This window comes from Anser anser (genome assembly GCF_964211835.1).
Source record: "Anser anser genome assembly, chromosome: 12".
NCBI lineage: Eukaryota > Metazoa > Chordata > Aves > Anseriformes > Anatidae > Anser > Anser anser.
The window spans coordinates 14,276,398-14,296,743 of record NC_139733.1 but is presented as its reverse complement, the minus strand read 5'-3'; the positions used below and the strand labels follow the sequence as shown (position 1 = coordinate 14,296,743).

Below are 20,346 nucleotides of genomic sequence, written 5' to 3'. Positions count from 1 at the left end.
GAGAACGAGGTAGGGGAGAAACTGAGCCCCTAGCCTCACAAGGGCCTGCTGGGGATCCTCTCGCCTGCTGTGCCCCCAGCAGGCAGGGCAGCCCACCACACCAAGGCAGCCTGGCCATCACAGACCCCTCACAGGGTCGAGGTTCAATGCTGCTCTCCAGCACCAGGCCGGTTCTGAGCCCCCTCTCCCTCCCTCCCAGTCACCAAGTGCCCTCCCGGCTCCAGTTTGCGCTGGGCTTTGTGACCAGCAAGTTTCACAGCGTTGCACCTGGGCCTGAGATCATGCAAATACATTTTTCCCCGAATTGGAAGGAAGTTATTCGAGGCTTATGTAACGCTCGTTTGCTGCGCTCTAACAAACAGCAATTTGTTTAACAGGCTTTGAGTGGGAAACTCGGCTAGGGGAAGATCTGCAGCCTGCATTGCACACAGCGAGATGGTCAAATCCAATTGCTAATTAAGCTGCGTAATCACCGAGCACTGCTAACTATGTAAAATTCACTGGGTTTTAAAGAGCTCAGGAAAGATTTCTGCAATCTTCCAGCACTGGAGCTCGTCTGGTTACATGGCCCCACTGCATCCCCTTGTCAGGGAGGTCTCTGCAGGAACCCCCCGACTGCTGCACTTGCCTGGCACTGGTGCCCAGCGGTTCTTGGCTCTTCCAGACGCCTCTGAGACCTCTGGAAATCCCAAATTTCTTGCAGACCGACTTTGCACAGCCCAGAACATATCATTGAGCAGACATAGCCTGTCATGGTGGCGCTGAGAGCAATCACGATATGCCCCCGAAGAATGTATCAGCCAAAAAGCCTTATTTTCCCCTTCCACCCCAAATTCTGGGGCTTCTGCCCACCTGCTTGATGCAGAACTCTGACCAAGAGGTGCTCTTTATCATGGTTCACTTTTCGGGCTTACTTGCATCTCGTGTCATATTGCAGCTTGGCACTGGCAAGCGAAGTGCCAACGTTCCCCATGCAGCACCACGGCATGCCCTGCTCTGTGGGGCAGATCCTCCACGCCCAGGTGATCCCCACCCTAGTGCAGTATTACAGCAGGCAGAGTTACAGAATAAGCCATTAACCAACAACATAGCGGACCACCAAGCTTTAAGGCATACAAATAATTTATTGTGATGCAAGAAATAAAAAAAAAAAGTTTTGTAAATCTTTGGTAAAAGAAGATAATCGGAGACTTGCTCTCACAACCACAGGGGTGAAGGTGTCGTACTTATTCAGAAAGCTCCCAGCACCTGCTCCATAACTGCTGGCAAGAAATGCAAAGTTCAGTGGTACAGCCAGTGCCACAAGCCATTGCCACTTTTTTGAGTAACCCATTTTGTGTTAACGAGATGAAAAGAGGATGATCAAGTTGAAAATCATCAAGTGGATGATCAGTTACAAACCTGCAAATAGTGACTAAATACAGACAAAAGCCACTCAGATTCGGTTTTGGTGGCTTTTAGATCTGTTAGTAATTTCTTCCTTTGAAAAGAGCTTCTCTGAGTGCACAACCCCACAACCAACCCCCTTGACTGCACGTGGGTGGTAACATGGGAGTACTGAAATCAAGCAGTTGACCAAAAGTGCTTGGTGTAGAGCTCACACGGAAGCGATGCTGAGGAAATGGCTCTGTAACACATCAAGAGCGAAATTCTATCTGCCACCACAGCCGCTGGGTTTTTTGAATATTGGATTATGAGAAGTATACCGAGAACACTGACTACTGCAAATTCAACTAAGCACAAGTATCTGCAGCCAGATGGTGAAACTGAGAGGCTGAAACACAAAAGTTGCTCACGCTACAAGAGGTTAAACCCCCTGCAGCAGAGGGAACACGGCTGCCTCCATCAGCATCTCGGTGCCGGGGAAAGGGAGACGATGACACAGCAGAGAGGAAGGGGGAGGTTTCCTTACTGCCAATCCTTCACAGCCTCTTTTGTGCGTGGCACTTTCAGCCAGTAGCTCCTGCAGGTTAGGACAGACAGGGCCGTCTGGATGAGGTAAGCAGCAGAGGCTGCCGCACTGGATCTCAAAGCTGGAGGCCTCTGCTTGACATTGTGCAGTGCCCCAACACGTTCCTGCAGCTCGCTATCCCTCTCGCCTTCAGCAAGGAAACTTGCAGTTGCTAGACAACCTCCTTCCCAGCTACAAAGCAGCTCAATTCCTGTGACAAATCGATGGGCTCAACGTGCAAAAAAAAAAAAAAAAAAAAGCTACGGGGTTTTGAGCCGCCTTCTTCCCTAGGAACGCTTCCTGCTCTCAGCACACAGCTGCAGAGGCCAAGCAGCTCCTCCCCGGCAGGACATGGAGCAGAGGAGAGGCAGGAATGCAGCCGCGCCAGAGAGGAGAGCAGATTGCAGCCCCGCGCCGCCTCCTCTGCGCGCGCACACACCCGTAGAGCTGGCCCGGAGAGCTCTGCCTGCACAAAGCTGCAGGTACGGAGAGCTGGGAACGACCTGGAAGGGAACTGAAGAGCTCTGCAGATCTGCAGAGGCACCTGGGGCAAGGTAATCTATGAAAATATAGAAACTCAGCAGCTGTCGAGGGAGTGGTGGAATGGACAAACACAAATAAGAAGTACAAGCACGATCTGGAGCCATTACCGAACTGAGTCACCGATTTCCCAGGTGAATTTACAAAGCGAGGGAGGAGCAGAATTGCTGAAGTAATCTCATTTGAATGGCACGAAAAACAGCAAACAAGTGCCATTACAATACTGCTTTTGATGATTATTTAATATTATTTCAAACATTAATAAAGTTTCAGACTAAGTCCAGTTAACTTGAGACAGAGAATATCCTACATTAATTTAAGAACAAACCTACCAGGAAAGCCTGGGCCTGCTTTGCCTTTCAGAGGAGCTGTAATCACATTAACATTGTGCAATTTTTTTAATGCTGTTTCTAAAAAAGGAGGAAAATGATTTAGACTTCTGCTGTGGTCAACTGGAATCCAGAAATGCTCATTTGAATACAGTGAGTGTACACAGTTACATCAGTGCTTCTCTGCAGAGGATTTCAGAAAGCCTTAAACATATCTTAAACATCTGAACCAACGCAGTATGGGAAAGAACTGACTTCCAAAGATGCAAGCCACAAAGCATTAAATTTCAGAGCTGCTTTCACATCTTGTGTGTCTTATGCAAGGCAGTAAGCTAGTACCAGGTTAACCATTTCTCCCCTAAATCAATCTTCACTTCATGACCTTGGCGTTGACTGCGAGTACACACATCTGAACTTGCTCCAACTGATCGTGGCACAAAACCTCTAAAGATTCTCAAGCACCAGTGTCAGGAAAGGATTATTATCACAATAACAACAAAAATCACAGTATATTTTCTGCAGAAAGAAACAAGTTGGGCCTATTGTAAAAGGCTAAGATGAACATTTGCCCCTTTCACCTTCCCTGTGAACGATGCCAACGTTTAATTACTGTCATTGCTAAGAAACTGTATTTCAAGATTGAATTTATCCAGCCTCAGTTGATAGTGCTATGCCTTTGTCAGCAAATCTCACAAGTCCTTTTAGAGAAAGATCAAGTCCTCTCTCAATTGTCTTTTCAATAAGCTGAGTAAGTTGAGCTCCTTTAAGCCTCACATCATGAGGCTTATTTTCCAGTCCCTGGATCATTTCTGCAGCTGTCCTTTGAATTCTCTCCAAATACACTGGCATTCTTCTTGAAGCATAGAAACCAAATTTCAATTCCAGTATCAGTCTCAACGTTACTGTTTGCAAGATTACTTACTTATTTTTCCTTGATGTTCCTTTCCCCCCAACTTTTTCTTTTTCAGATGTGCCCAAGAATCACATTAACCCTTTTAAATAAAATACTGACCCGAATACCCCGTAGAGGCAGTTAGCTGTAATGACCCTAAAGCCCTCTGAGGTGCTGCCTTCCAAAATGCTGCTTCACAATGCACGGGTGGGTTTGCAGCTCTGCTAACCAACGCACCACCTTGCAACTGTGTGGATTCGTAAATTTCCTTGAGAGGTGATAAAACAATCCAGAACTCCCTGAACATATTTCATTATCCTTCTAGTGCCTGATGAAAGCTTTGTCCAATATTCTATTTTATCCAGATAAAAAGATACTAAAGAGCAGTAAATTAAAAGCTTATTTCATCTCACCACCTATAAAAGCTAGGTGTGTCCTTTGAAAGCTACAGTCCCAGGTATTTTAGATGTCCACTGTTTCTGCAGTTCCTACAGCACAACCATTTCTAGTTTCGGTGTCCTCCTGCCTTCCTCCCTCCAACAGGCATGCCCCCCGCACCTCCGACAGCCAGCCCAGCCTCCCCACAACCACAGCACAACGCGGGCTGGAAGGGACCACTGGACCACTGGCTGCCTGAAACCCCCTTCTCTCCAAAAAGCAGGGCCAACTTGGATCAGGTTGCTCAGCCCTTTGCCCATTTCTTCTCCAGGGCCACTAAGTGTTTGTGTAACTATGCATTTTAAGGCCAAAAATAACCTTCCGATGATCTGACTTTCCACCTAACAAAGACTGGAAAATCTCACCTAGTCATTTTTATACTTGGCATTGCAGCTGCCCGATGAACGAGACCATGTTTGTTGAACACAGCCTGAAAAACAGCATATGGATTTACCACAATTCTTTGGGGGAAATTTAAAATCATGCAACAGACTGCAGCCTAGGGGTCCCAAGGCAGCAGCAACCCGAGCCATTAAGTCTTCACAGTGCGCAGAGTACGTGTAGTTTTTGTGAAAAAGTGTTAAAACTTTTTTTCAACTAAAACTACATCAAACGCATTCTCGGAAGCCTTTGGAGAATGCTTCAAAATACCCAAATGCAGCTCCAGTTCCAACTGCCCCTCCAAAGGAGACGGCTTCTCCACTGCATAAACAGATGTTAGCTGAAGACGTTAGCTTCCCCATAGCTTCGTGAAACATATATTAATAGCAAAGGTATTGATCTAATTTCAATTGTTCTCTTCCCCATTCACAGCGGTAAGATTTATCAGCAACTATCTTTATGAATATTTCTATTTCCCAACACACTCACAGCTCGTTTCCTTGAGTGCCTAAAAAAGGACGTCCACCGTCCCTTTACCAGCACAGAAATCTTTCAGCTCGCACAGGCCAGTTCATACAAAGCTCACCAGTTCTGGCTTTGGTCACTAACAAGAATCTCCCCCTCCCCTCAAAAAGAAAACCATAATTACATAAACAAAGGATTAGCGCAGACATGTATTTATCCACACAAAAAGCAAGTCATAATGGACAAGTTATTCCCCTTTCCTTGAAGAATAGCTACATGAAATCAAAGCAGCTCAGAACAGGGCTGTATTTAACGTAACAGCACGAACTACTACACTGAAATTAGAGACGTTAGCCAAGATCCTCCAGTCCTCTCACCTTACATTCTTCCCCAAGCATCGATTTTTGGCCCTGACAGAGCTGAACGAAACCTTCAGCCTGACTCAGGAGAGTCACTCCCGTTCTTGTGTTACGTTCTCCACTCACTCCTGTCTGGGATCCTCAGTGCTGTGCTCCCAGCCAACAGCAAGCAGCCTCTTTAAACCTGGAAAATTGTGGAACAGAAGCCAAAAAAAAAAAAAAAATCCCATCACATGAGTAAATGAGGCTTGACAGCATGATGGATGCTGCAGGTTCACAAGTATGAAGGCACTCCTAAGATGGGTTGCGCCTGTTACAGCTTCACATAAGCATAAAAGATGCTGGTTTGCCGCATTCAGGAGGGAGATGCTCAACTATTTAGATTGGACGCATTCTGTACAAGACTGAAGATGACTAACTCACAGCTGGACAGATTATGTTCTAGAAGAAAGCTGTGTGCTTTTTCCCCGTACCTCCAACACCAGCATTTCCTCATCTGCATCTTTTCTCCTTTCCTTTTCAAGCCCAAAACACTGAATTCTCCCGAGAAAAAACTAGCCAGAAAATATTCAGGCCAACATGCTTTACCCAAGAGGAATTCTGCATGCACCAGTCATCTTCGGGCTAATTTGATTTTGTCATTATGGAAAAACTGAGGACTGTCAAGACATCGGCTGGGTAACAGTTGGATAGGAGAATGATCTCAGCGCAGGAGGAAAACAGCACAGTTCTACTCCCTGACAATGCAGACAGACTTAGTGTGCACTAGCCATCCAAGAACAGTTTGCCACAGATACTCTGAAGGCCCCTTCACATAGTTTATCAGTCCTGTCGGCTACAAATCAGCAACAACACAGTTCAGGCTAAGAACAATCCTGTAGCATTACAATGCTGGTGAGAACGAGCAGGAAAAATACCCTGCCTCGTCCTACACGGCTTCCCCAGCCCCGGTTCCGTTGACTTTCTCACCTGTGTCCACCAACATCAGAATTAAAACCACCGACTGCTTTACTACACTGCTGAAGGACACTAAAGGTATAAGAGAGGCAACTCAGCACAGCAGAGCACGAACACCGTGGTGAGGACGAGACAGCTACCTCTAAGAGTCTAAAAGAGGTGATTTGCACCAAGAGCTCTGCAGGCAAGAGCCCTGTGTTACCTCCGTACCACCTAAAGGATGTCCTGTGCAAGCTAATCCCTGGTCTGCGCCCTGATTTTGCTATCAGTACAGCCAGAGCGACACACTGAGACAGCAGCACACAGCGTGAGGAGCTCAGCGAATCCATGTCACCAGCACGAGAGCGGGGACAAAGCGCCCTGGAAGAACCGCATCTTGAACTTTTGGTTGGGGGAAAAAAAACAAGAGGATTGTAGTATTAGCCACCAGAAATCCCAATACACTCCCCACTTAAGGGCATTCAAAACCAGCCTCACCTGGTGCCGTGGCCACCTCACTTGTTTCATCTGAGTCACTGCAAGCTGAAGACCCACACGTGCATCCCGGCTGAGAACCAGCGGCCTCCCAACAAGTGTGGCTAATCAGTTTAACTGAGAGATTTTAACCTGAGCTAAATTAAACCCTCTCGACACTAACACAACTCCGTAGCAATTCCCGTTGTTCACGACAAATTTGTACATTTTAAGCCCACATGCTATTTCAGTCGAACCATCCTTCTTAACAACTTGGGTAATTTTATTTTACAGGAGACCGGAAAGTTACCATCATTTTTCAAATCTATGTCAAGACCATTTATTTCTTCCCCTCCCAACCTTCTCTGCACATAAAACTGCAAATATCAGAATTCCTTCAAATGTTGCCCCAACACACTGCCTCTCACAGGAACAGCCCGCTTTGCTATCTCTCAGAGAGAGTGAATCCTTAAACCCTGACACTAGAAGAGCAACAAAACGCTACAAGTTCTGATCCCAAGAACATTTTGCTCTTACATCACCCCCATCCGCTGCACGATATGGTAAAAACAGCAATTTTCAATCCAAGTACTTGTCCTGAAGGATCCTGGTTTCATTTCCGTGCAGTTCTGTGAAAAGCAGAGCGTGTCGACGTCTGGACCAGCCATCGCGTTCCTCCTGGTACCTTCTCCGCGTGCACTTCACCGAATTTCTGCTGAGCTCAGTCTCAAGCTACCAGTCCGAACCTCCATCCCAGAACGGCCAAACCAGAAACAACACATTTCGGTGTCTACCCTTGCGTTCAGAATAAGCTCGCACTGTATTCTTTACTAATTTATTACTTCCATCTGCTTAGGCAAGAGTTAGAAACACAGGAGCAGGAAGTCAGAGCTGTGACAATGTAATTTTACTTACGCACGTCGATAGTTTGGACGTAAAGTCCTTTCCCAGCGCGTATTTCATCCTCTTACACATTCTATGACATTTTCACAAAGGATATTCCACATCCGCAGTGCTTAAGAGACTCCACCAAGCGATGGGCTTGTGCTGATGGATGCAAGCAATTTCTGCACCCACCTTAAAATTCCCTGACCCGGGCTGTGCTCAGACATCTTTTGGGAGCGGAGCTGGACGGGCAGCAAGTACCATCCTCCTGGCAGCACTGGGCAGCTCGGTGTGTAAGGGATGCAACCAGCCTGGGGACTGCGCCCAGGAGCCTCCCACCCCAGCACAAGCACTCCAGCAGAACCTCCCCAAAGAGCAGCATTTGGGCATACCCCAAAATACCACAGTGCCTATCGCTTACTGAAACTTTCTACCTTCTTCACTTATTCTAGCATGGTAGGCTTGGGCTTATTTGTGAAGATTTTCGCTAACTAAAGGATTACCCTTACAACAGATGACATTTCTTGCTCATGAGACATACTGCTCAGGCCCAAGATGAGTTTTTGCACAGCAATATCCATTTGGAAGTGTCACGACACGCTAGCATTTAAATAACTTTCTCCAAGCTCAAATGGCCGAAAAGCTGCCCCACGTCCCACCAGCCCCAGTAGCCAACGCAGGAAACAGAAAGCCCAGCCCGCAGCGTGCAGGCGGAGCGGCACACGCGGGGATGTGCAGCACACAGCCAATTGCTCTGTTTCAAACACACGCTGCTACAACCAAGTTCTCTGTATTAAAGAAACAGGATTTTGAGTTTCCACTGCGAGCAGCCTTGGCTGAATTAAGTTTTTGCACCGTTCCAGCCACGCATGTATCTCTATACCTTCCTCTCAGCACAGCTATATGGAATGCTTGCTACAGTTTTCTTTACTACTGCATTTTTTATACATCTGATTGACAACGTATCCTCCCTAATTCACAATTTTGCGCATGCCTCTATAGCTCACCAGTCATAATGACCTACAAGTCGATGCAAAATACAGACTAATTACCGGGTGGAAAAAAAAAAAGAATACGGAACATTGTGTAGCACATTTATTTATACAGATGTTTGCAGCGCTTGTAACACTAATTAATATTTTGTCATTTACCAAAATGAGGCATCACTCGAGCTCTCTGCCGTATTTACTTTCTGCAGAAATATACCTGCAGGAATTTGCTGTTTAGGAACAGCTCAGCGGCACGAGTCGAATCTAACAGCGTTCCACCGCCGCAGACCCAGCCTGGGTTGCAGGTTTCACCCGACCAGCTTCTGAGCAAAACGCCAGCTGAAGGAAAGCCCGCGGTGCCCCTCTCTGACCAGGGAACTAAAGGTTTTATCCAGAGGGACTGCTTCATGCACAGCCACCGAGGGAATAACCCTGTGGTGCTTCGGACTCCCGGCCAGCCTCCCACACGCAGCGGCCATCGGAGGGTTACAGGATCCAGCAGTCGAGCCGCCCCGAGGCGGAGACCCTGCTCCCCTTTGCCGGTCCCCACCACATCCTCTGCACTTCCACCCATATGCTCTCCCCTAGTCATTTTGTGAGGGCTCTGGAAGCTCGTCAAATCTTGGCGAGCCAATTCAATTCGCTCTCTTGGAGAGAAAAAAAAAAAAAGGCGAAAAAGAATCCAGCAAAACCCCAAACCTAAAAAATAAATAAATAAAACGGCTTTCTGCCGGGTTAGCAAGCTGCGTGAGCTCCGAAAGGGACCCAGCGAGCAGCAGGGCTGGCGGGAGGCCGCTGGGGGGTGAGGACGGAGGAGCCAACCCGCCCCGCTCCGCAGGCGAGCCGTGGACGCGGCTGCCCGGCGTAGCTTCACCCCGGGTAACCTCGCGCGCAGGGTGCAGCGCTGCAATAGTTTCGAGCTGACTTCAGCTGGCACGGCGTCAGGGCAGCCTCCCCATCTCCGGCTGCACTGGTGCTGGCCCGGCCCCGCGGCCAAGCAGAGGCCAGCAGAGAAGCCGGCCGCCCGGATGAGAAAGGTGCTGCTTTGCTGCCAGGCTGCCTTCCCCAGCGGCTCTCGACCGGGGCAGGCACGTGTTGGATCCAGGAGAAACGATGTTGGGAAGGAGAGCAGGGCTGTAGGAGCAGCACACTGGGTCACCTTCAACCGTACCGCTGATGGGCAACAAAATCCCACACAAAGTCGTGCAAGGACTGTGTGATGGGGTCACAAGCACCCCTTCCAGCTCCAAACACCAGCAAACCCCAAGGTGTGCATCACGACTGCACAGCAAAGCCAGGCTGGGGCAAGCTCAGAACCCGACTTCCCCCCCCAGGTACCCTTGTTCCCTGTTAACCTCCAGGTTGATCCCAATATCCTAGAAATTCATGGAACTGCGAGAACTTTGCACCAGAAAGCGAGCCTCCCCTGCAGTCGGGGGATCCCACTCCGTGCGCGAGCAGCCAGCCCGTCTTCGCTAGTTCTTGAGCTGCACTCGCAGGAAGCTTCCAGAGCCTCGCTGTGGCAGAAGTTAATCTACAGCCACATTACTGAAAGCATTCCTGCAGCATGATTATAAGTTATTTCAACCTAATGCCACTAAAACACAGGAAATAATTTGTTTTGGTGTCTTTAACTAAAGACTCAAAGTTAAAACACGAATTCAGAGGGCTCCGATATTCTTCCATTACCTCAGCCTACACGGACCTACACACTGATACCGCAAGCCAGGGGGAGACGAGCTAACACTTAGGGGTCCCAGCTGAACCCCCGGGGCACCCCAGCTTCCAAATCAGCGGTTCTTGAGCTTTTTCCAGTGCTCCTTCCTGCCGACAAGCAAGGGTACGTGCTCACGTCTCCACTCACTCCAACAAGCTCATCTGGTAATTGCTCATTAGGGGCAGCTTCCACACTGGCATCGTGAAGGGTGCCAGTGCTAGAGAGCAACGAGAGCGCTGCCAGAAAGATGTAATTTGGGCAGAGGCAGGGCTGGGAGAAAGGGCTTTGAGGAAAAACTCTGCTCTGTCACTGGGCTAGAGCCGCAGTGGGAAGTTTAAGTCCTCCCGGTGCCATCCTCTCACCTCTGCAGCTCCGGCACTCGGTCCCAGCAGCGAGCTTCTTCCCCTCCTCCAGCCTGAGCAACGCCGGCTTAAGTGGTCTTCCTTATCCAAATATTTCCGTGCAACACAATCCTCCAAAACACCAGCCACTTGCTTCCATGACACGAAGCCTGTGCACTACCATGAGACTGCATTATCTGACGCTGACCAGTTAAGGCTCTGAGCTGTGTCTTGACTTTTTTTCTTTTACCGAATCCTCACCAACAGGTACGTTCTGCTAAGAAGTTTGATGTCGGGATCTTGTACTCGTTCCCTACTGAGGACCTGCCTTTCAAACTGCCCGCTTCAAAGCCAAGAGGCTTCTTCCCAGTATTGCAACTTCAAGCTGCCTTCTGTGCCACTGGCACAGCAACTGCGAAGTTTGGTCCTGTAAAAGAAGAAGGGTGCAGAAGAAAACCCAGCCCAGCACCGCGGGCTGGCAGAAGCTCCATGAGGATGACTGGAACACGCCTGAGTCAGGAAATGAGCAGCTACCCAAAGCCAGACAGTGCCTTATTGTCAATGTATATGATTGCAATTGTAATCGCTCTCTAAATATGGACACATCAAAAGCACGGTGACCTTTCTACTCTAAAATTACTCCGGAATATTTTAGGGCTTAAGCATTTTGTTTTCAAAGCTCACTCGCATTCTGTCTCAGAAGGCAGCTTGTAAGTGAAAAAAATAACCAAGCTCGTTTAGAATGGGATGGATAAGAAAAAAAGAGTTTGCTGTCTTAAAAACTGCATGGATCTGGCTGCTTTGGATACCTCCCCTCCGCTAAACTTAGCCCTTCCGTGACCCCCAGGGAGGAATGCAAGACCTGTCTACGTTATCAAGTTTATACGGATTAAACTTTAGCATAAACAACAGCTCACTGCTAAACTTCACTCTAAAAGCCAAATTCCTGCCTGTTTCTCAATGCCACCGTTCTCTGTCCCTCCCTCTCCATTTCCCCTTTTTCTTTACGTTTGGTGAATGTGGGACTATTAGATTCCTGACCACAAAAGAAATTACTTCTCCTGCTCACGACAAGCTCGCCCGTCAAACTTCTGACGAGTCCTCCCACATTTTTCCACCTTGAAGTCCCAGCACATCAGTGCACTTCTGTGAATATTTCCCATATTCCTCATTAAAACATTTTGTGTGCGCTTGGTAGGAGGAAACTCACCGAGAAAGCTTTTCTTCCCCCAATCTGTTATTTAAAAATGTGTTTGTTGCGCTGTTTAAGCATTTAAATTAGATGTAAGGACCAGAAAGTTGCAGATTTACAAGTGAAACAACAATATTGACGCTCCTGGGGGGTTTGTCCGCAGAAGCTGGCGTTAAGGCTACCATCCACTGCAGATTTCTTCTTCTGGGCTACGGCTTTTCAAGTTCAGACTCATCAGTTGAAGCGAGGGAAAAATCCCTTCAGCTATTTTTGTTACAGGAAAATAATACTTCACCACCAGCTTGGGTGGGGGGAGATGAACAAGAACCTCCTGATTTGCCGTGGAGCTCACCCTCCAAGACAAAGAGCATCTTTACTAATCACAGAAAACCAAAAATCGAGCCAGAAGAAGTCGAAAAAAAGAGTGTTTCTCAGCGTGCTCGGTGGGCATTAGCTGCGATTCCAGCAGCTTAGCAAGTCCCACCCCTCGGTGCGCGCAGCGGGGAGGCCGGGAGCGCCGCACATTCTCCCCGCTCAGCAGGGACAGGGGCCGCCGCGCGGATGATTTGCTGCAGGAATATTGGAAAATTGCCACCAAAATAGCAAATCCTGGAAAAAAAAAAAACCACCACCGAGAAACCCCAAGCAACTTCAGCAAGGAATTAAGGGAAGACAAAATGTGAAACAAGCTCGGCTCCCGCAGCCCCAAGATGTTGGGCTCTTGCTGCATTACTGTCTGGGGCTTTTTCCGGGATCAAAATCAGCAAAAGGTTTGGGTGAAGGCAGACTTACACAAAACTCTAACTTAAAAATGTAACTTCGAACTTGTTATGCACTAACTCTTGCCACAAGTCATGTAAGCCAAAGTCTGACTGGAATCTCTAACAACTTTAACATACATAGCTGGTTTTGTTAAATTCAAAAAGAGAAAAGAGCTGAACAGACAAATATAATGCTATAGAGTATTTATTTTAAAATAAGCAAATGGCTGAAGTTTCATTCGGTCAACTGAGATTTAGTGTCTCACATGCCAGATATTTAGGCATACATTTAACACTTTCAACTAAAGTATTGCTTCTACTTCTGGTATAAAAACCCTACGCCTATTACAACCTTCCTTCTATACTCAATACAAAATTTCACCGGTAAAACTTCTTAATTACACACAAAAGCAGCACCAGAGAAAGAACACAAACGTGTGTTTGCAGTACAGTAATACTGCCATGAGAACAATGATCTCTGAATTTCCAAAACTCCGAGCACCCATCGTGTTTGTTCTGTTACTGCCAGAGTAGATACAAACATTTTTATCTCATCACATCATTCAAAACAAGTTGGAAAAAGTCTAGCTGTCCAAAATGAAAGAAAAGCACAGGCCACCGAGGCTGATAAACTGCATGTCTGGGGCACCACACACTTAGGTCTCTCTCATATGCTTTGCACCTGAACGCCTAAATTAAAGATCTTTTGTTTCATGAAGCATTTGGAAAATCTCAATGAAGTGCTGCTTTGTGTTTGCATTTTTTGCCCCCAAAGAGAGTACAAGCTTTTGAGAGCGCCAGGATGCTGATTCAACGCCACCTCTTTACTATGGCATTTTTCAACTTTGACCTATTACTTCTCCAAGTAAGACCTGGTTGTAACCGAGTACTCTTTCTAAAAAGGGATTTAAACGTACGTGGGATTTCACCACCCCACCGTGGGCTATAATCTCAGGCAGCACCAGCTAAGGAATATTGCTTTCGGGTCACTGGGGAGATGACAGTAAAAGCAGAGCCAGGGCCTTGCCAAAGCGGTGTCAGTTATTCAACAGGATGCAAGGCGGCAGATTAATTCCCCATTACAACGGACAGGGAGGCTGTAAACAAAGGCTAAGGGGCACCGGAGGTGGCTCGCTGGGTGTTACCAAACGGAGGAGCTGGGTTTTGATGCCCTCACACCACGCTCTGCCCCGGCACTGGGCACGTTTTTAGGAGGGTTATGAGCTGTTCCCCCACTTCGTGAGGCCATCTGGGCGCTGGAGCCTCACCTGTAAACGCTACCTGGGAGTTCTGCGTCCGCTGCCAGAGCGGATTTTAATCTCGCTCACGTTATCCTGCTCCTGGAATTTTTGCTTCAGGAGATCAGCAACGGCCAGCCCGATAGCCCAGGCCAGGGAAAGGCAGGGAGAGAGAGAGGGGCTCCCCGGCAGAGGTGCGAGTTCACAAAGATGGCAGTTGTTCTCTGCTGCTGCCGCATTCCCCCTTCGCACGCCGCATACCTCGGCCAGTTTCAGTCCTAACAGCCGCGCTGGAACACGCGGATAGCTCCCTTCCAGCAGCACGACACCACACAGACAGCGGCCGGTGCCAAACGCTTAGTTAAGGAGATAAGAAAGGCGCTCGTTCTTCCTTTAAAAAAATAAATAAATAAATAAAAAAGGGAAGCTATTACAGTCAAGTAGACAGAGCGTGGATGGGAGCTGGCAGATTCCACACTACACAGTCACGTCAAAAATGGCCTCCTGCAAACTGTTCCTTCGTCGAGCCTTCGAGTCGACCCAAAGCGAGGGAATCTTCCCATTACCCGCAGGATGTTTCGCCGCCGCACTCCCCAGCGGTCGCTGCACGCTCTGCCACGGGGCCGTGCGAGCAGCAGAGGTTAAATCGCGCTCCGCAGTCGGCAGCAGAGGGAAACTCCTCTGCCCGCGTTCTGCTTCCAGCCCCGAAGTTGAGCCGGGCCATTATTTTGACTGTTCCCTGGTCTGTGAACGGAAAATCCCTCCTCAGCACTAGCGGGCTGGTGTCTGCTGCACACACCCACCGCACACAGCAGAAATTCCAGTCAATAAGGCAAGTGGGGCCCAGCCGGTGGAAGGGGAGGAAGGAGACACACAAACAATAAGGAAAGCATCTGGCTCTGTTACTGGCTGGGAAGGAGGCTGGAGTTCAGGAGAGACACGACTGCAGCCTGCAGTTAACAGGAAGATCCTCGCAATTCTCGCTGGCCTACTTTTCACACAGACCAAAATATCTGCGGAGGGTAACCCGGGGTTTCCAGCCCCGAGCACGATCCCACAAAGCACCGAACCAGGCTGAAACCCACCCCGGCGGGTTCGTCGCACCGGGACCGAACCAGACCAGCTTCTGCTCTGGACCTGAGAAACGGCCCCCCCCCTAAAAAAAACACCCTCAAACGCTTTCCCTGACCACGAGCCAGCCATCTCTTCGGCACCAGGCTAATGGAGGCTGCTCGGCCGTCCTCCCCTGGAGATCGCAGCCAAGTCTCCCGGAGCTCCTCTCATAGCAACCGGAGCTCCAGAGCCCGCGGCAGCTGCTGTCACCGCCTTCCCCGCGTACCCGCAGGATCCAGGGCGAAGCAACACCCTCCTCCCCGCACCTCCACAGCGGGAGCCGGGCGGCGAGATGACTTCCTGGGTCAACCGCAAGGGGGAAAAAAAAAAAGAAAAAAAAAGGAAAGAAAAAAAATCCCTGTGTTTCCTATACGAGCGAGAAGGGAAATCTCCTGCTGCTGCTGAGGGGAAAAGGAAATCGGTCCACTGGGTTGGGGCTCTGCCTTACGGTGTAACAGCCCTTCCAGCGGGGGGGCCACATGAGATACGCCGGGTACGGGCACGCCGTTGCCGTGTATGGGGACACCGGGGGGTACCGGCATACCAGGGGGGTACCGGCTCCAGCTCCCCCAGCCCCATCCGTGACAAAAGGCCGGGCACCCGCCGCTGCCCACCCCACTTATATAATGGCCGGGGGCTGCAGAGGGCCCTGGGCGTGCAGCAGCCCCGCACCCTTTACGGGGGCGGCAGGAGGGCAGAGCCCCCCCCCCCCCCCCCCCCGAATAAAACCTTAAGGAAAGCCCTCAGGGAGGTGAGCTCGGGGCAGGGGGGACGCGCTGGGCTCCCCCCCCCCGCCTTTGCCCCCCGCCATTCCCCCGAGGGAGGGGACGCGAGGCCTCGCACCTCGCCCAGAGGAGAGGGGAGGGGGGATCCCGCCGGTGCCTCCCCCCCCCCGGTGCCCCCGGTGCCCAGGCGGCGGTGACCTTGCGCGAGCCGCCCGGGGCGCGGCGTGCCGGCCGTCCCCAGCCCCCTCCCGCAGGCAGGGCGAGCCCCGCCGCGGCCCCCGGCCCGCCGCGCACCGGCACCATGAGCAAGCAGAAAATGCCGGGCACGCACCGCCCCCCCCCCCCCCCCGCTTCCCTCCCTCCCTCCCTCCCTCCCTCCCGCCGGCGGCGGTAACGGCGGGGCTGCCCCGGGCCGCGCGGCGGGGCGGCGGAGGAGGACGACGACGACGAGAAGGAGGAGGAGGAGGAAGAAGGGAGGAGGAAGGCCGGCGGAGGGGCTCCCCCCGCCCGGCCAGGCCCCGCAGCGCCCCGCTCCGCAGCACCGGCCCGAGCCCCGCCGCCGCCGCCGTGCAGCCCCGTGCCCGCCATGATGGCCCGGGCCGGGCCTCCCGCCGCGCCTGCACCGGGCCCCGAGGCGGGGCAGGGCGGGGCGGGGCAGGGCAGCGGCCAGCACCGGGAGACCCCCGGTTCCCGCTGCCCCAACGCGCTCCCCCCTCTCCCGCCAGCACCGGGCACGGCCCGCTGCCCCCCGCGCCTACCTGGCCGGCCCGTTCCCCGGGCCCCCCGCGCGGCACTAGGCCCGGCTCAGCGCCACGGCGTTTCCCGGGCAACCGGCGGCGGCGGCGAGCCCTCGGCGGCGGCCCCTCCCCCCGCAGCGGCGGCGGCGGCGGCCTCTCCCCGCGCCGGGCGGAAACGGCACTGGGCGCACGGGGATCCCCGGCGCCGGCGCCAGGGGCGCCCCGGCCACGCCCACTCCCGCTCCCCGTTGCCCGCCTCGCCCCGCCCCCCCGCGCTTCCCATTGGAGGCGCCGCCGCCCGGCCACGCCCCTTCTCGATCCTCATTGGAAGCCGCCCGCCCGCCCCAAGGGGTGAGGAGGTTGATTGGCTCGCCCGGCTGCCAATCGGGCGGGGCGGCCCGCCGGGGGCCGTCGAGGCGGCGCGGCCGGGCGGGTCGCGACGGTGCCTGGTGGCCGAGGCGCGCTACGTGCGGGGGGGCGGGGCCTGCGGTGACTCCCGCGTCGGGACACGTGGCAGAAAGAAGGGGCGGCGCGGGCGGCCGGGATTCCTGGGCGGCCGCGCTGCGCATGCGCGGGCCGGCTGGGAGGGGGGGTGGGAGGGCAGGAGGCTGGAAGGGGAGCGCACGCGCGCTGCGGCGGGCGCGGGGCCTGCCGCTCGGCACGTCCGCGCCGCGGGGGGAGGGGGCGGCGGGGTCCTGTCAGGGGAGAGCCCGCCCCCGGCCGCGGGCCTCAGGGGGCCGCCTCCGTCGCACGGCGCCCCCGGAGCGGCCCTCCCGAGGGGAAGGGGGGAGCCTCGGGGGCTGCGGCCCCGCACAAAGGGCGCTGCCCGCGGGGGGAGGCCCCTCAGGAGGAGGCGGCGGGGCCGCCCGCTGCAACCTGCGGGTTGTAATCAATAAACGCCCCCTCAGAGCGCCCCCCGCAGCCCCCCTCAGGCTCCCGGCCGAAGAAGCGACGCGAGGGACGAGAACTCGGTCGGAACACCCCTTTAATGCCCGCTGCGCCGTTGGCTTTTTACACAAGTCTCACAACCCCGCCGGGCGCGGAGCCGTCACCCCGCGGCGCCTCCCGGTGCGGCCCCGCCGCCTTTCCCCCCCCCCCCCGCCCAACTCCAGCCCCCGGGGCACGAAATGGCCGCGGGAGGGCCCCGCAGCCCGGCCGCCGCCGGCAGCCGCCATCTTGTGCGCAGCGCCCGGGGCCGCCCCGCCGCGGCAGCGAGCCCGGGCCCGGCCCCTTCACCTCGGGGGGCTCCCGAGCGGCTGCCGCAGCGGGGCAGGGCGGCCCGGGGCCGGGGGGAGGCCGCCCGGGGCCGCTGACGGGGAGCGGAGCCAGGCGTGCTGCAGGCACTGCGCGGCCGTGGCGCGGTGCTCGGGGGCGTACCGCAGCGCTGACAGGAGGAAGCTGGTCAAGGGGGCGGCCTCGTGCTGTCTCCACTTGTACCTGTCCACCAGCACGGTGTGGAGGCTGCAGGGGGAGAGCCTGGAGATCCGCAGGAGAGCGCCTGTCAGAGACATCACGAGCGCGGCACCTTAATCGCACTTCGCCAGAGGAACAGGCTGCAACTCCTCGCCTCGCGCAGTTCAGCCAAAGCAGCCCTCCCTTCTGCACTAATCTTCCTGCCTCAGCTTCATCCGCACTTCCGCTGGCAAACTTGGCTCTCAGGTGTTTCTCAGAAATCATCTTCCCAAACTAATGTCTGGAGCCTCCCCCTTCTCGGGTATTTAGCTGAGAACACACCAGGAGTGAAAAATGTTCCAAGAACAGTCATGGCGCAGCCCCGCGCAGTCCCTGCGCCCGTCCAACCCCGCGTGCATCGGCTCGCTGCAGCGCCTCAGACAGTCACAAGACACTAACGTTTAATTTGCTTTGTGCCTGCTGGCTGCGTGAGGCCCAGAAGAGTGCCACTGCTGACCAAGAAGCGATCCTTGTCCCCGCGAGTGTGTGGTGTAAATGCGGTGGTTCAGGTTAGGCATGTGCGGTTAGGCCAGTTTGGTTCTCACGGAGAGCGCATATAAAACAAGGGCTGGTTCTGATTCACGTATGTTGAGCACCGCAGAAGGAATAAACGTGAACAGGGGATCTGAACGAGCGGGGAGGTGTGTGGTGAACTGCAGCCTGGCACTAGTGTGCAACACAGAACGAGTCGTAGGTAGACGGGCTGTATGGCTGGTGAGCGTGAAAGAGGAGGACAGACTAAATTGCAGAAGGATGGAGTCATGCAATGCCTTGAAGTCAAAAGACAAGGATTTCAAGCTTAATGAGTCAAAGGGAAAGGAATTGGAGAGATTAAAACAGAAAAGACGTTACAGTTAGGTCAGAAGGCTAAATATAGCAGCCATGGTGGAAGGATGGAAGGATATGAGTGTCCCATTCCTCCTCATCATCATTGTTCTCTGCCAGTGAATGGTGAAATGCAGCCGGTTACGCACTCTTTTCAGCTTTCCTGCCATGTAGCTATTTCCTGTCCTCATTTCCATGCTCTCCAGATCCAAAGGAGGAAGGATGGAAATCTTTTCCCTGTTGGGCATTTGCCACGACCATTTTTGAGGCTTTTGCATTTGCATTAATTACTGGAATGCTCCTGGATTGCAAAGGTGGCCGGGCAGGAAGTGTTACTGCACTTTATGAAATCTTCACCTCAGTTTTCTGTCCCTGCTTGTAGCCTGCGTTGTGTAACATCACTTCAGGTGGTTTTCAGCGTGAGCTGAGTAGGAGTGTGCCAGAGATCCACAGTGATTTTTAGAGTAAACTTCCCTACTCCGATTCTTACCTGGCCTGCTGAAAAACTTTGTTGACTTGTTCCAGGAGAAAGCAATGCGGGGAGGGATTCTTCCCAGGAGTTCAATAATACGAGCAACATGATCTGGAGGGAGGGAGAAAAAAAAGACAAACACATCTATGTACAAAGATTGAGACACTTCTGTCAATGAAATTAATACAACTGATGGAGTCCTACCATCATCTCTGGAGAAATATTTCCCGGGTTGAGGATCAAACAGACACTCCCCTGTTGCCATTTCAAATGCCTAGAAATGGAGTAGCCTTGTTAATTCACCGACCGACTGGGAGTTTTTCTTCCTTGTTAACTCAGTACGGGTGCCAATTTCCCTTCCTATCACACAGACCTGATACACGGAAAGGCTCACACTGCTTTGATCTATCCTGTGCCATTGTGAAACAGCTCCTTTAGCTCCATCAGGATGGAAACCAGTTTGTGCCTGATCCAGTCAAGTCTATGAGCTAACATACATGGAGTGCGAATTGCCCAAAGCGTAAACTAATTATAGTGAATTATATCAGCAGCATACTTTCAGTCCAAAGTGAAGGAGTGCAGACAGCCTGTTTTTCCTTCTCTGACTCAGCCACGGCAAGGAAGTCGTGCTCCACATGCAGCACAGAGGTGGGCGCTGAGGACATGCTGGCCCTGGCCTGTTAGTGTCAGTCGTCTTCCATGCACGCACGCGTTGCCTCCAGCCCTACCAGGCAGCCCGTGCTCCAGATGTCCGCAGGGGTGCCGTAGTCTAATCCGAGCAGTACTTCCAGGGCACGGTACGGCTGCGTCTGAATCTCCCTGGAAAAAGGCTTGTACTGAAATAGAAACAAACGCCCTTTGGTTAGCATCCGTAAATGAGTAACAGCGATGCTTGTGGTCACAAGCTGTCCGCGCAGTAATGAGGATCTCGGGGGCAGAGCTGAATGTGTGTACTAAAATGTGTGCAGGAAACATCAGACCCGTTCTCAGCCCCACTTACACTGTGGTAAGTTTACCTCCCAGCATTCAACAGTGAACACGATTTTGAATTTGTGGTTGTACGGACTAACTGCAAGCTGAAGAAGGATCCAAAGCTGATGTCTCTGGGAGTACAGTGCCCAGCTCTGAGCTGGG

At 52.5% G+C, this 20,346-nt stretch overlaps 1 protein-coding gene across 3 annotated transcripts in view; it reads right to left on the bottom strand.

Moving 5' to 3' along the window:
• Positions 1–20,346, bottom strand: part of SETD5 (SET domain containing 5) — a 77,801-nt gene that overhangs the window by 48,041 nt on the left and 9,414 nt on the right. The window contains exons 7-10 of one of the 3 annotated variants that reach the window (XM_083796101.1): positions 19,941–20,048; positions 19,417–19,486; positions 19,231–19,323; positions 17,901–17,961 (exon numbers count right to left, since the gene is read on the bottom strand). In XM_083796101.1, the coding sequence (XP_083652227.1) occupies positions 17,901–17,961; positions 19,231–19,323; positions 19,417–19,486; positions 19,941–20,048 (332 nt within the window). Of the gene's footprint in view, positions 1–16,484; positions 16,693–17,900; positions 17,962–19,230; positions 19,487–19,940; positions 20,049–20,346 lie in introns of those variants that run through there. The other 2 variants (XM_083796102.1, XM_083796103.1) reach the window with 2 other exon arrangements.